At 47.3% G+C, this 14,057-nt stretch overlaps 1 protein-coding gene across 1 annotated transcript; it reads left to right on the forward strand.

Annotated features, from left to right (window-relative positions):
• Nucleotides 1–164: 164 nt before the first annotated feature.
• LOC120748095 (transcription activator BRG1-like) lies at nt 165–13,741 on the forward strand (the record flags this gene model as incomplete). The annotated part of the gene is made up of 8 exons (XM_040054174.2): nt 165–299; nt 1,171–1,278; nt 2,267–2,353; nt 3,548–3,594; nt 6,885–7,051; nt 11,145–11,308; nt 13,050–13,277; nt 13,655–13,741. Coding segments are annotated over 8 exons (1,023 nt in total), but the record flags the coding sequence as incomplete, so codon positions are not given.
• Between the last annotated feature and the right edge of the window lie 316 nt (nt 13,742–14,057).

The following is a 14,057-nucleotide window of genomic DNA, read 5'->3' on the forward strand; positions in this document are numbered from 1 at the left end:
TCCCCCATCCTGGGACACATTCCCAGAGCTTTCATCCCCGCTCCGGCCTCGCTGTTTTGTCCATCAGGCGATTTTGAAAGGAGTCGAGGCCCGGGGGGGAATTCCTGGAGCAGAGGGATTCGGCGTTTTGGGACGCTGAGTGTTTTCACTTCCGTTTCTCGTGACAATTCCCGTTCCCCGGCCAGGTGGACCTGAACGAGGAGGAGACAATCCTCATCATCCGCCGCCTGCACAAGGTGCTCCGGCCCTTCCTGCTCCGGCGCCTCAAGAAGGAGGTGGAAGCTCAGCTCCCGGAAAAGGTGAGGCCGGAGGATTCCCTCTTCTTTCCCAATCCCAGGAGACGATTTGGGGAGGGGTCCACGCTGCTCTTCCCCATCCTGGAGCTTCGTCCCGCTCCAGAGTCGTTGCTGGGTTGGGTTTCAGCAGGTGTCGGGGTTTAATCTCAGGGAATTGGTGGTTTGGGGAGTTCCTGGAGTGGGATTTTGGGATCCATCCCGATCTTCCCCATCCTGGGGCTTCGTCCCGCTCCAGAGTCGTTGCTGGGTTGGGTTTCAGCAGGTGTCGGGGTTTAATCTCAGGGAATTGGTGTTTTGGGGAGTTCCTGGAGTGGGATTTTGGGATCCATCCCGATCTTCCCCATCCTGGAGCTTCATCCCGCTCCAGAGTCGTTGCTGGGTTGGATTGAGGGGGTGTTTGGGTTTGATCCATCTGGGAATTGGGGCTTGGAGAGTTCCTAGAGTGGGATTTTGGGATCCATCCCGATCTCCCCCCTCCTGTAACACCCAAGCAGAGTCCCAGTCGTTGCTGGCTCAGATTCCAGCGGGTGTTTGGGTTCCATCCCTCCTGGAATTCATGTTTTGTGGAGTTTAGAGTGGGATTTTGGGATCCATCCCGATTTTCCCCCTTCTGGAGTGTTCAAGCAGAGTCCCAGTCGTTGCTGGGTGAGGTTCCAGCGGGCGTTTGGGTTCCATCCCTCCTGGAATCGGTGATCTGGGGAGTTTAGTGGGATTTTGGGATCCATCCCGATCTCCCCCCTCCTGGAACACCCAAGCAGAGTCCCAGTCGTTGCTGGGTGAGGTTCCAGCGGGCGTTTGGGTTCCATCCCTCCTGGAATCCCTGCTTTTTCCCGGGAGCGGCTGGCTGTGACCGCTCCCCGCTGGCTCCCGGCAGGTCGAGTACGTGATCAAGTGCGACATGTCGGCGCTGCAGCGCGTCCTGTACCGGCACATGCAGGCCAAGGGCGTCCTCCTCACCGACGGCTCCGAGAAGGACAAGAAGGTCAGGATTTGGGAATTTGCCGGGAACGCTGAGCCATCGATCTCCGCTTGAGTGGGGTGGGGTTGGGAGCGTCGCGTTCCTCCGATCCCCGCAGGCTCCTCAAAGCCGTTGGCGGGTCTGGGAGCAGAATAAAAACACCAAATGATTGGGGATAAAAAGTCGCTTGGATCCCGGCTGAAAGCTGGAGATTCCCGGTTTTCCAGCTCCGTTCCCCCAAAAGAGCCAAGGGTGAGGAGCGGAGATTTCTTAAAACCCAGGATTTGTTTTGACGTCTCTGAGCCCGATTTTCATTCGCTGTGAACTCCCAAAGATTCCTGGGGAGTGCTGGGCAAATAAAGACGGAACCCAGCCACAAATCCGTGTTTTTAACCCCCCTGGGTTGCCGCTGGATTTTACTCCCAAAGATTCCTGGGGAGTGCTGGGTGAATAGAGGTGGAACCCAGCCATAAATCCTTGGTTTTAACCCCCCTGGGTTACTGCTGGATTTTCATTCACTGTGAACTCCCAAAGATTCCTGGGGAACGCTGGGTGAATAAAGACGGACCCCAGCCATAAATCCGTGTTTTTAACCCCCTGGGTTGCCGCTGGATTTTACTCCCAAAGATTCCTGGGGAATGCTGGGTGAATAGAGGTGGAACCCAGCCATAAATCCGTGTTTTTAATGCCCCTGGTTGCCGCTGGATTTTCATTCGCTGTGAACTCCCAAAGATTCCTGGAGAGTGCTGGGCGAATAGAGACGGACCCCAGCCATAAATCCGTGTTTTTAACCCCTCTGGGTTACTGCTGGGTTTTCATTCGCTGTGAACTCCCAAAGATTCCTGGGGAACACTGGGTGAATAAAGATGGACCCCAGCCATAAATCCGTGTTTTTAACGCCCCTGGTTGCCCCTGGATTTTACTCCCAAAGATTCCTGGGGGTGCTGGGCGAATAGAGACGGACCCCAGCCATAAATCCGTGTTTTTAACGCCCCTGGGTTGCTGCCGGCAGGGGAAGGGCGGCACGAAGACGCTGATGAACACGATCATGCAGCTGCGCAAGATCTGCAACCACCCCTACATGTTCCAGCACATCGAGGTGGGGCCGACGTGCGGGGGCGTGGGAAAAACCCGGGCTGGGAGCGAATCCAAACCCAAACGGGCGAAAAGGCGGCGGGGTTAAAGCCGGGAGGGGCAGGGATGGAGCAGAGAAAAGGGATAAATCCGATGGGTTAAACCCGGGAGAGGCAGGGATGGAGCAGAGAAAAGGGATAAATCCGATGGGTTAAACCCAGAAAAGGCAGGGATGGAGCAGGAAGAGGGATAAATTAAACCCGGGAGGGGCAGGGATGGAGCAGAGAAAAGGGATAAATCCGATGGGTTAAACCCGGGAGAGGCAGGGATGGAGCAGGAAGAGGGATAAATCCAACGGGTTAAACCCGGGAGAGGCAGGGATGAAGTGAAAAGAGGGAAAAATTAAACCTGGGAAAGGCAGGGATGAAACAGAAAGAGGGAAAAATCAAACCCAGGAGAGGCAGGGATGAAACAGAGGGATAAAATAAACCCGGGAAAGGCCGGGATGGAGCAGAAAGAGGGATAAACCCGACAGGGTTTACAAGAAAACCGGGATAAACCCAAACTAGGGATAATCCCAGACAGGGATAAACCCAACCCAGGGATAATCCCAGACAGGGATAAACCCAAACCAGGGATAATCCCAAACCAGGGATAATCCCAGACAGGGATAAACCCAAACCAGGGATAAACCCAAACCAGGGATAAACCAAAACCAGGGATAATCCCAGACAGGGATAAACCCAAACCAGGGATAAACCAAAACCAGGGATAATCCCAGACAGGGATAAACCCAAACCAGGGATAATCCCAAACCAGGGATAATCCCAGACAGGGATAAACCCAAACCAGGGATAAACCCAAACCAGGGATAAACCCAAACCAGGGATAAACCAAACAGGGATAAACCCAGACAGGGATAAACCCAAACCAGGGATAAACCCAAACCAGGGATAAACCCAAACCAGGGATAAACCCAAACCAAGATAAACCCAAACAAGGCTGAACCTGATCAGCTCCTCGGACCCTCTCACATCCCATCACACTGTTTTCCCCCCAAAGCCGCGTTCCCTGCCCGGATTCCGGCGGGAATTGGGGAAGGGAGCCGAGTTTGGCTCTTTAAAGCAGCTCCAGAATTATAGATATATATATATATATTTTATTTTTTGGGGACCGGTTTGTGCCGGTTCCTGACTCCGTTTCCTCCTCTCCATCTCAGGAATCCTTCTCGGAGCACTTGGGCTTCACGGGCGGCATCGTGCAGGGGTGAGTGCAGGCCGATTTTTTTTTTTATTATTTTGCGGGGAGGAGAAATCCTCGGATTTCCAAACTCCCAAACGAAATCCCAACCAACCCCAACCCCCGGGGCAGCCAAGATCATCCAGGCAGGGAGGAGAAAAACACAATTCCCAACCTCTGCTGGAGTCCAGGGAATTCCTTTGGCTGCCCTGGAGGGTCAGAGACCTGGACAAGGGCGGGTCTGGAACCCTGGAACAGAGCTCAGAGGGACGTTGGCTTTGATCCCAATCCACGGGAAAAGCTTCCTGCGCTGCGGGAGGGATCGCAAAAGAGTGAAAAACAGGAGTTTAGCTTCTCACAGGGTGAAAAATCAGTGGATTTGGGGTTTTAATATGGAAGTGGATGGGACCAAGATGGAGGATTTTTGGGTGTTGTCTCCTGCTTCTTCCTTCCTCTTCCCTCTCTCCATTTCCTGCAGGTGGCACAAAGTAATTTAAGGAGATTGGGTCAGAGTAGGGATGACTTTTTTAGTATCAGTGATAGGTATTGGCAAATAACGATAAATAAATTGGTATAAAAGATAGTGACGGCCCAGTGGGCACAAGAGTGTGAAAAAGAGGAGTTTAGCTTCTCACAGGGTGAGAAATCAGTGGATTTGGGGTTTTAATATGGAAGTGGATGGGAGCAAGATGGAGGATTTTGGGTGTTGTCTCCTGCTCCTTCTTCCCTCTTCCCTCACTCCATTTTCTGCAGGTGGCACAAAGTAATTTAAAGAAATTGGGTCAGAGTAGGGATGAGCTTTTTAGTATAAGTGATAAATATTGGCAAATAACGATAAATAAATTGGTATAAAAAATAGTGACAGCCCAGTGGGCACAAGAGTGTGAAGGATAGGAGTTTAGCTTCTCACAGGGTGAGAAATCAGTGGATTTGGGGTTTTAATATGGAAGTGGATGGGGGCAAGATGGAGGATTTTTGGGCGCTGTCTCCTGCTCCTTCCTTCCTCTTCCCTCACTCCATTTCCTGCAGGTGGCACAAAGTAAATTAAAGAAATTGGGTCAGAGCAGGGATGATCTTTTTAGTATAAGTGATAAATATTGGCAAATAACGATAAAGAACACGTAACAATTGGTATAAAAGATAAAGCCACAGCCCAGTGGGCACAAGAGTGTGAAGGATAGGAGTTTAGCTTCTCACAGGGTGAGAAATCAGTGGATTTGGGGTTTTAATATGGAAGTGGATGGGAGCAAGATGGAGGATTTTGGGTGTTGTCTCCTGCTCCTTCTTCCCTCTTCCCTCACTCCATTTCCTGCAGTGACGGTGGCACAAAGTAAATTAAAGAGATTGGATCAGAGTAGGGATGATCTTTTTAGTATAAGTGATAGGTATTGGCAAATAACGATAAATAAAGTACATGTAACAATTGGTATAAAAGATAGTGACAGCCCAGTGGGCACAAGAGTGTGAAGGATAGGAGTTTAGCTTCTCACAGGGTGAGAAATCAGTGGATTTGGGGTTTTAATATGGATTAATTTAAGGAGATTGGGTCAGAGTAGGGATGATCTTTTTAGTATAAGTGATAGGTATTGGCAAATAACAATAAATAAACACATAATAATTAGTATAAAAGATAACGACAGCCCAGTGAGGAGCCTCCAAACGCCCGAGCGGCTGCACAGGCCCCAGCTGGGCGCTGAGAAAATGGTAAAATAAGAAACAACAAACAGAACGCTCAACCTCGAAAAATGGGCGCCCGAAGCCTCCGTCTCTGTGTCGCGTCGGGCTCGGGGGCTCTGCAGGAGGCGAAGAGACTCCAAATCCACCCGAAATCTCGGTTTTTCTGAGTTTTTTAAAGCCTTTTGACTGTTCATAAAATGGAGTCGGACCTTTTAGCTACTGCACAATATTAGGAGCAGTTTTTGCCTTTTTCCCACACATGTAGCATAAACAAATCCTTTGTTTTTCATTCCCTGTCCTTTGGTTGCACATTTCTAACCTGAAAACAATTGTAACCGACAATTGGTCTGGCCACTGAGGCTGAGGGGTGAAAACTCCAGAAGCCAATCCACAGCCAGACCCACAAATGTATAAAAAGTAAGAAATAAACAGGCAGAGAGAAGAGACCCCTTTGTTTATTTCTTACTTTTTATACATTTTTTATACACGTGTATGTACATTATACACTTACATTTTATACGTTTAGTTTTTATACATTTAGTTTTTATACATTTAGTTTTTTATACATTTTTTGTACATTTATACGTTGTGTACATTTTTTTACTTTTTATACATTTATGCAATCTTCCAGCAGAGGATTGGCTTTTTGGGGTTTCCACCCCTCAGCCTCAGTGCCCAGACCAACTGTCAGTTACGATTGTTTTCAGGTTAGAAACGTGCAAACAAAGGACAGAGAATGAAAAACAAAGGATTTGTTTATGTCACATGTGAGGGAAAAAGGTAGAAAACCGCTCTAATATTCCACAGTAACGAAAAGATCTGACTGCATTTCAAAAGGCTTTAAAAACTCAGAAAAACCAGGGGTAACAGGGAAAAAAACAAAAAAAAACCAAAAAAAAGAACTAACTAAGAGATCTGACTGCATTTCAAAAGGCTTTAAAAACTCAGAAAAACCAGGGGTAACAGGAAAAAAAACCAAAAAACAAACAAAAAAAAACTAACTAAAAGATCTGACTGCATTTCAAAAGGCTTTAAAAACTCAGAAAAAACAGGGATAACAGGGAAAAAAAAACCCACACAAAAAAACCTAACTAAAAGATCTGACTGCATTTCAAAAGGTTTTAAAAACTCAGAAAAAACCAGGGGTAACAGGGAACAAACAAAAAAAAACCTAACTAAAAGATCTGACTGCATTTCAAAAGGCTTTAAAAACTCAGAAAAAACAGGGGTAACAGGGAAAAAAACCAAAAAAAACCAAAAAAAACCTAACTAAAAAATCTGACTGCATTTCAAAAGGCTTTAAAAACTCAGAAAAAACAGGGGTAACAGGGAAAAAAAAACAACAAACAAACAAAAACCTAACTAAAAGATCTGACTGCATTTCAAAATGCTTTAAAAACTCAGAAAAAACCAGGGGTAACAGGGGAAAAAAAAAAACACACAAAAAAACCTAACTAAAAGATCTGACTGCATTTCAAAAGGCTTTAAAAACTCAGAAAAAACCAGGGGTAACAGGGGGAAAAAAAACCAAAAAAACCCAAAAAAAACCAAAAAAACCCAAAAAAAAACCCAAAAAAACCCCCGAAACCTCGGATCCCGATTTTCCTCTCGCCCTCGGGCCGTTTCTGTCCCGCCCCCAGGCTGGATTTGTACCGCGCCTCCGGGAAGTTCGAGCTCCTGGACCGCATCCTGCCCAAGCTGCGGGCCACCAACCACAAGGTGCTGCTGTTTTGCCAGATGACCTCGCTGATGACCATCATGGAGGATTATTTCGCCTACCGCGGTTTCAAATACCTGCGGCTGGATGGTGAGTGAGTGCGACCCCGGGGCGGGGAGAGAGAGAGAGAGAGGGGAAACGTCCGGAAAAAAAAAGGGTTTGGAGACGTGGAGAGAGGAGCGGAGCCGCGGAGTCGTCGGGGAGCGAGGGAAAAGCGCGTGGGGTGAAGGTGGAAGAGGCGTGGGAAGAGGCGGGGAGGTGCAGGGGCGGATTTTCGGCGCGTTGGAGGGAGAAAGGAGGATATCAATTAGTGTAATTAATGGTGATCGATTAATAATTAATGTAATTGGTGTAAAGGGTGAAACGTCCAGGGTGCGTGATCAATATCGAGGCATTGATACTGAGATATCAGTAGTTAGATTGATATCAAGGTTTCTATCAATATCTTGATATCCGCATTGTGTGATCAATATTGAGACATTGATACTGAGATATCAGTAGTTAGATTGATATCAAGGTTTCTATCGATATCTCGATATCCACATTGTGTGATCAATATCGAGGCATTGATACTGAGATATCAGTAGTTAGATTGATATCAAGGCTTATATCAATATCTCGATATCCAGATTGTGTGATCAATATCGAGACATTGATATTATTGAGATATCAATAGTTAGATTGATATCAAGGTTTCTATCAATATCTCGATATCCAGATTGCGTGATCAATATCGAGACATTGATATTATTGAGATATCAGTAGTTAGATTGATATCAAGGTTTCTATCAATATCTCGATATCCACATTGTGTGATCAATATTGAGACATTGATACTGAGATATCAGTAGTTAGATTGATATCAAGGTTTATATCAATATCTTGATATCCAGATTGTCTGATCAATATCGAGACATTGATATTATTGAGATATCGATAGATTGATATCAAGGTTTCTGTCAATATCTCGATATCCAGATTGTCTGATCAATATCGAGGCAATCTATTTATATCTCAATATCAATGATATCAATGTTTATATCAAGATTGGCATCGGGATTTTAAATATTGATATCTCGATATCCAGATTGTGTGATCGATATCGAGATATTGATATTATTGAGATATCAATTGATAGATTGATATCAAGGTTTATATCAATATCTTGATATCCAGATTAAATATTGAGACATTGATATTGAGATAGAAATATCGATATCGAGGTTTGTATCAAGGTCAGCATTAAAGATATCGAGATCAAGGCCGATATCAAGGTATCAGAGATTGATATCAATGTTTCTAAGCTTTGATATCAAGATATTGAAGATTTTATCAGACCGATATCGCGTCCTAGAAGATTTTTGTCGGGATATCGAATGCTGATATTGCAATATCAGAGATCGATATCGAGGTTTGTATCGAGGTCAGCATTAAAGATCTCGAGATCAAGGCCGATATCAAGATACCAGAGATTGATATCAATGTTTCTAAGCTTTGATATCAAGATATCGAAGATTATATCCAAGCTCCATACCACGTTGTAGCAGATTTTTGTCGGGATATCGAATGTCGATATTGCGATGTCAGAGATCGATATCGAGGTCAGCATTAAAGATCTCGAGATCAAGGCCGATATCAAGGTATCAGAGATTGATATCAAAGTTTCTAAGCTTTGATATCAAGATTTTGAAGATTTTATCAGACCGATATCGCGTCCTAGAATATTTTTATCGGGATATCGAATGCTGATATTGCAATATCAGAGATCGATATCGAGGTTTGTATCGAGGTCAGCATTAAAGATCTCGAGATCAAGGCCGATATCAAGGTACCAGCGATTGATATCAATGTTTCTAAGCTTTGATATCAAGATATCGAAGATTATATCCAAGCTCCATACCACGTTGTAGCAGATTTTTGTCGGGATATCGAATGTCGATATTGCGATGTCAGAGATCGATAAAATTTTGGTCTCGGTATTTACTCTTTTTGTGGGAGAGAGAGACTTGGAGAAAAACAAAGCAGGCTCAGCCTTAAAATTAACGAATTGTTTATTAACATCCACTAAAAGAAGAGGAAAAAAAATGTTGGGAAAAACCCGAAAATAGAATGAAACTTTAAAAACCCTTTTCCTTCCCCTTACAAACTGTTCCCTTTCTCACAAAACAACGTAAAGAGACAAAACTTGGAATTTTCAGTCATTTTCACTCTCTGAGAATCGTCTTCCATCGGTTCATTAGGGGAAGAGTTTCACTTAGAGTCATGGACCCCACTGACAACCCAGAACAGTTTTAAACTGTCACAAAACGCCCTCGGCGCCAGAATTCCATCTTTTCCTCCCGGAATTCCATCTTTTTTGTCTGGAATTCCATCTTTTCCGCCCGGAATTCCATCTTTTCCGCCCGGAATTCCATCTTTTCTGCCAGGAATTCCATCTTTTCTGCCCAGAATTCCATCTTTTCTGCCCTGAATTCCATCTTTTCCACCCAGAATTCCATCTTTTCCGCCCGGAATTCCATCTTTTCCGCCCGGAATTCCATCTTTTCCGCCCAGAATTCCATCTTTTCCACCCAGAATTCCATCTTTTTTCCTGGAATTCCATCTTTTCCGCCCGGAATTCCATCTTGTCCACCTGGAATTCCATCTTTTCCGCCCGGAATTCCATCTTTTTTGCCCAGAATTCCATCTTTTCTACGTGGAATTCCATCTTTTCCACCCAGAATTCCATCTTTTCTGCCCGGAATTCCATCTTTTCCGCCCGGAATTCCATCTTTTCCGCCCGGAATTCCATCTTTTCCGCCCAGAATTCCATCTTTTCCACCTGGAATTCCATCTTTTCCGCCCGGAATTCCATCTTTTCTGCCCAGAATTCCATCTTTTCTGCCAGGAATTCCATCTTTTCTGCCCAGAATTCCATCTTTTTTTCTTGGAATTCCATCTTTTTTGCCCTGAATTCCATCTTTTCTGCCCGGAATTCCATCTTTTCTGCCAGGAATTCCATCTTTTCCACCCAGAATTCCATCTTTTTTGCCCGGAATTCCATCTTTTCCGCCCGGAATTCCGCGACCCCGCCCACCCCCGAGCATCGCCGTCACCCTTCCCTCCAAATCTCCCCCCCCCGCCCCCCCAAACCCATCCCATCCTCGTTTCCCGCGGCGGGAATTCCCCCCGATTCCCGATTTAAAACCGCCCCGTTCCGAGCCGGAATGACGCGAATTCCCCCCGATTCCCGATTTAAAACCGCCCCGTTCCGAGCCGGAATGACGCAAATTCCCCCCGATTCCCGATTAAACGCCCCGTTCCGAGCCGGAATGACGCAAATTCCCCCCGATTCCCGATTTAAAAACGCCCCGTTCCGAGCCGGAATGACGCGAATTCCCCCCGATTCCCGATTAAACGCCCCGTTCCGAGCCGGAATGACGCAAATTCCCCCCGATTCCCGATTTAAAAACGCCCCGTTCCGAGCCGGAATGATGCGAATTCCCCCCGATTCCCGATTTAAAAAAACGCCCCGTTCCGAGCCGGAATGACGCGAATTCCCCCCGATTCCCGATTAAACGCCCCGTTCCGAGCCGGAATGACGCGAATTCCCCCCGATTCCCGATTAAACGCCCCGTTCCGAGCCGGAATGACGCGAATTCCCCCCGATTCCCGATTTAAAAACGCCCCGTTCCGAGCCGGAATGACGCGAATTCCCCCCGATTCCCGATTAAACGCCCCGTTCCGAGCCGGAATGACGCGAATTCCCCCCGATTCCCGATTTAAAACCACCCCGTTCCGAGCCGGAATGACGCGAATTCCCCCCGATTCCCGATTTAAAACCACCCCGTTCCGAGCCGGAATGACGCGAATTCCCCCCGATTCCCGATTTAAAAACGCCCCGTTCCGAGCCGGAATGACGCGAATTCCCCCCGATTCCCGATTTAAAAACACCCCGTTCCGAGCCGGAATGACGCGAATTCCCCCCGATTCCCGATGGAAACCGCCCCGTTCCGAGCCGGAATGACGCGAATTCCCCCCGATTCCCGATTAAACGCCCCGTTCCGAGCCGCAATGACGCGAATTCCCCCCGATTCCCGATTTAAAACCGCCCCGTTCCGAGCCGGAATGACGCGAATTCCCCCCGATTCCCGATTTAAAAACGCCCCGTTCCGAGCCGGAATGACGCCCGGCGGCGTTTCAGGGACCACCAAGGCAGAGGACAGGGGGATGCTGCTGAAGACGTTCAACGAGCCGGGCTCCGAGTATTTCATCTTCCTGCTGAGCACCCGCGCCGGCGGCCTGGGCCTCAACCTGCAGTCGGCCGACACGGTCATCATCTTCGACAGCGACTGGAACCCGCACCAGGTGAGGGGGAGAGGGAGGGGATGGAGCCAGGGGAAAGGGGAAATGGGCTCAAAAATGGATTGGCCCAAAAAATCCACCCCCAAAAAACAGGAATTGGCCCAAAAAATCCACCCCAAAAAACAGAAAATCCACCCCCAAGAAACAGGAATTGGCCCAAAAATCAACCCAAAAATCATTTTAAAAATCCACCAATTGACCCAAAAATCAAGTCAAAAACCACCAATTGGCCCAAAAATCCACCCCAAAAAAGCAGCAATTGGCCCCAAAAATCAACCCCAAAAATCAGGAATTGGCCCAAAAATCAACCCCACAAAAACAACAATTGGCCCAAAACTCGATTGAAAAATCGGCCCCTCGGGCCGGAAGTTAACGTGGAGTTGAGCGGTTAAAAATCCCGACCGGCTGATCCGAAAAACAACTTAAAAAAGAGGAGTTGGCCTAAAAAACCCACCCAAAAAACAGCAATTGGCCCAAAAATCCACCACAAAAACCAGCAATTGACCTAAAAATCAACTTAAAACCCAACAATTAGCCTAAAAATCAATTGAAAAATCGGACCCTCGGGCCGGGAGTTAACGTGGAATTGAGCGGTTAAAAATCCCGACGGGCTGGTCTGAAAATCCACAATTGGCCCAAAAATCCACCCCAAAAAACAGGAATTGGCCCAAAAATCCACCCCCAAAAAACAGGAATTGGCCCAAAAATCAACCCAAAAATCATTTTTAAAATCCACCAATTGGCCCCAAAATCCACCCAAAAAACCCAGAAATTGGCCCCAAAATCCACCCCAAAAAACAGCAATTGGCCCAAAAATCCACCCTAAAAAACAACAATTGGCCCAAAAATCAATTGAAAAATCGGCCCCTCGGGCCGGGAGTTAATGTGGAATTGAGTGGTTAAAAATCGCAATGGGCTGGTCTGAAAATCCACAATTGGCCCAAAAATCCACCCCAAAACCCCAACAATTGACCCCAAAAAATCCACCCATAATCCCAGTGATCCCAAGATGAAATTTTGAGGACAAATCCGGGGATTTTGGCTCTCTTTGCCCAGTCTCAGAGGATTTACACAATCCTGCTGACCCCAGGATCAAATTTTGAGGACAAATCTGGGGATTTTGGGATCCTTTAGCCAGTCCCAGAGGATTTACATCATCCTGCTGACCCCAGGATCAAATTTTGAGGACAAAACCCAGGATTTTGGCACCCTGGGCTCAATCCCAGAGGATTTACATAATCCCAGTGACCCCAGGATCAGATTTTGAGGACAAAACCCAGGATTTTGGGATCCTTTAGCCAATCCCAGAGGATTTACATCATCCTGCTGATCTCAGGATCAAATTTTGAGGACAAATCTGGGAATTTTGCGTCCCTGTGCCCAATCCCACAGCATTTACATCATCCTGCTGACCTCAGGATCAAATTTTGAGGACAAAACCCAGGATTTTGGGATCCTTTGGCCGTTCCCAGAGGATTTACATCATCCTTCTGACCCCAGGATCAAATTTTGAGGACAAATCCGGGGATTTTGGCTCTCTTTGCCCAATCCCAGAGGATTTACATCATCCTGCTGACCCCATCTCAGTCACCGAACACCCCCAATCCTCATCCCCGCCGCATTTTTGACTCCAAGAACGAATCTTTTCGGGGCAGAACGAAATTTTTTTTTTTAAAACTTTTTTTTTTTTTAATTTTTCCCGTCACCCCCGCCCGTTTTTTTTCCCCCCTCTCCCTCTCCCCAGGACCTGCAGGCCCAGGACCGCGCTCACCGCATCGGGCAGCAGAACGAGGTGCGGGTGCTGCGCCTCTGCACCGTCAACAGCGTGGAGGAGAAGATCCTGGCGGCCGCCAAGTACAAGCTGAACGTGGACCAGAAAGTGATCCAGGCCGGGATGTTCGACCAGAAATCCTCCAGCCACGAGCGCCGGGCGTTCCTCCAGGCCATCCTGGAGCACGAGGAGCAGGACGAGGTGAGGGGCCGGAGCTAGGGAGAGCGAAATCATCTTTAAATTTTTTTTATTATTTTTATTTTTATTTTTTTTTTGGTCCGGGGTGGGGTCGTCAGGAAGTCAGAGAGGTGAGAAGCGAAAAGAAAAGAATAATAATAAAAAAAAAAAAGCAACGACAACAAACCCAACACCCCCCCCCACTCCCCCCGAGGAGAGCAGGAGCGCGGCGGCGGCTCGTTTGGAAATTTTTTCGGGAAGCGGCGTCGGGAAAAAAAAAAAAAAAAAAAAAAAGGAGGTGGAAAGAAAAAAAAAAAAAAAAAAAAATTTAAAAAAATATTAAAAATAAAAAGGCGCCGGATTGACAGGCCTGGAGACTGAAACCCTGTGTTTATCCACAGAGCAGACAGAGCGCGGGCAGTGGCAGCTTCCCCCACGCTGCCTCCTCCCTGTGCCTGGGCGCTGAGTCGGAGGAAGCACCTCTAAAGGTGAGCGGGGTCCTTCAGTCTCCACCGCACATTCAATCCTCACGCCAAGGCACCGCAGGCAGGGACGGGCCCCGGAACGGGCCTGGAATGGCCCCGGATTGGCTCTGGAATGGCCCCGGATTGGCTCTGGAATGGCCCCGGATTGGTTCTGGAATGGCCCCGGATTGGTTCTGGAATGGCCCCGGAATGGCTCTGGAATGGCCCCAGATTGGTTCTGGAATGGCCCCGGAATGGCTCTGGAATGGCCCCGGATTGGTCCTGAAAAGGCCCCGGATTGGCTCTGGAATGGCCCCAGAATGGCCCCGGATCGGTCCTG

Source organism: Hirundo rustica, unplaced genomic scaffold (assembly GCF_015227805.2).
Source record: "Hirundo rustica isolate bHirRus1 unplaced genomic scaffold, bHirRus1.pri.v3 scaffold_511_arrow_ctg1, whole genome shotgun sequence".
In the NCBI taxonomy this organism is placed as follows: Eukaryota; Metazoa; Chordata; class Aves; order Passeriformes; family Hirundinidae; genus Hirundo; species Hirundo rustica.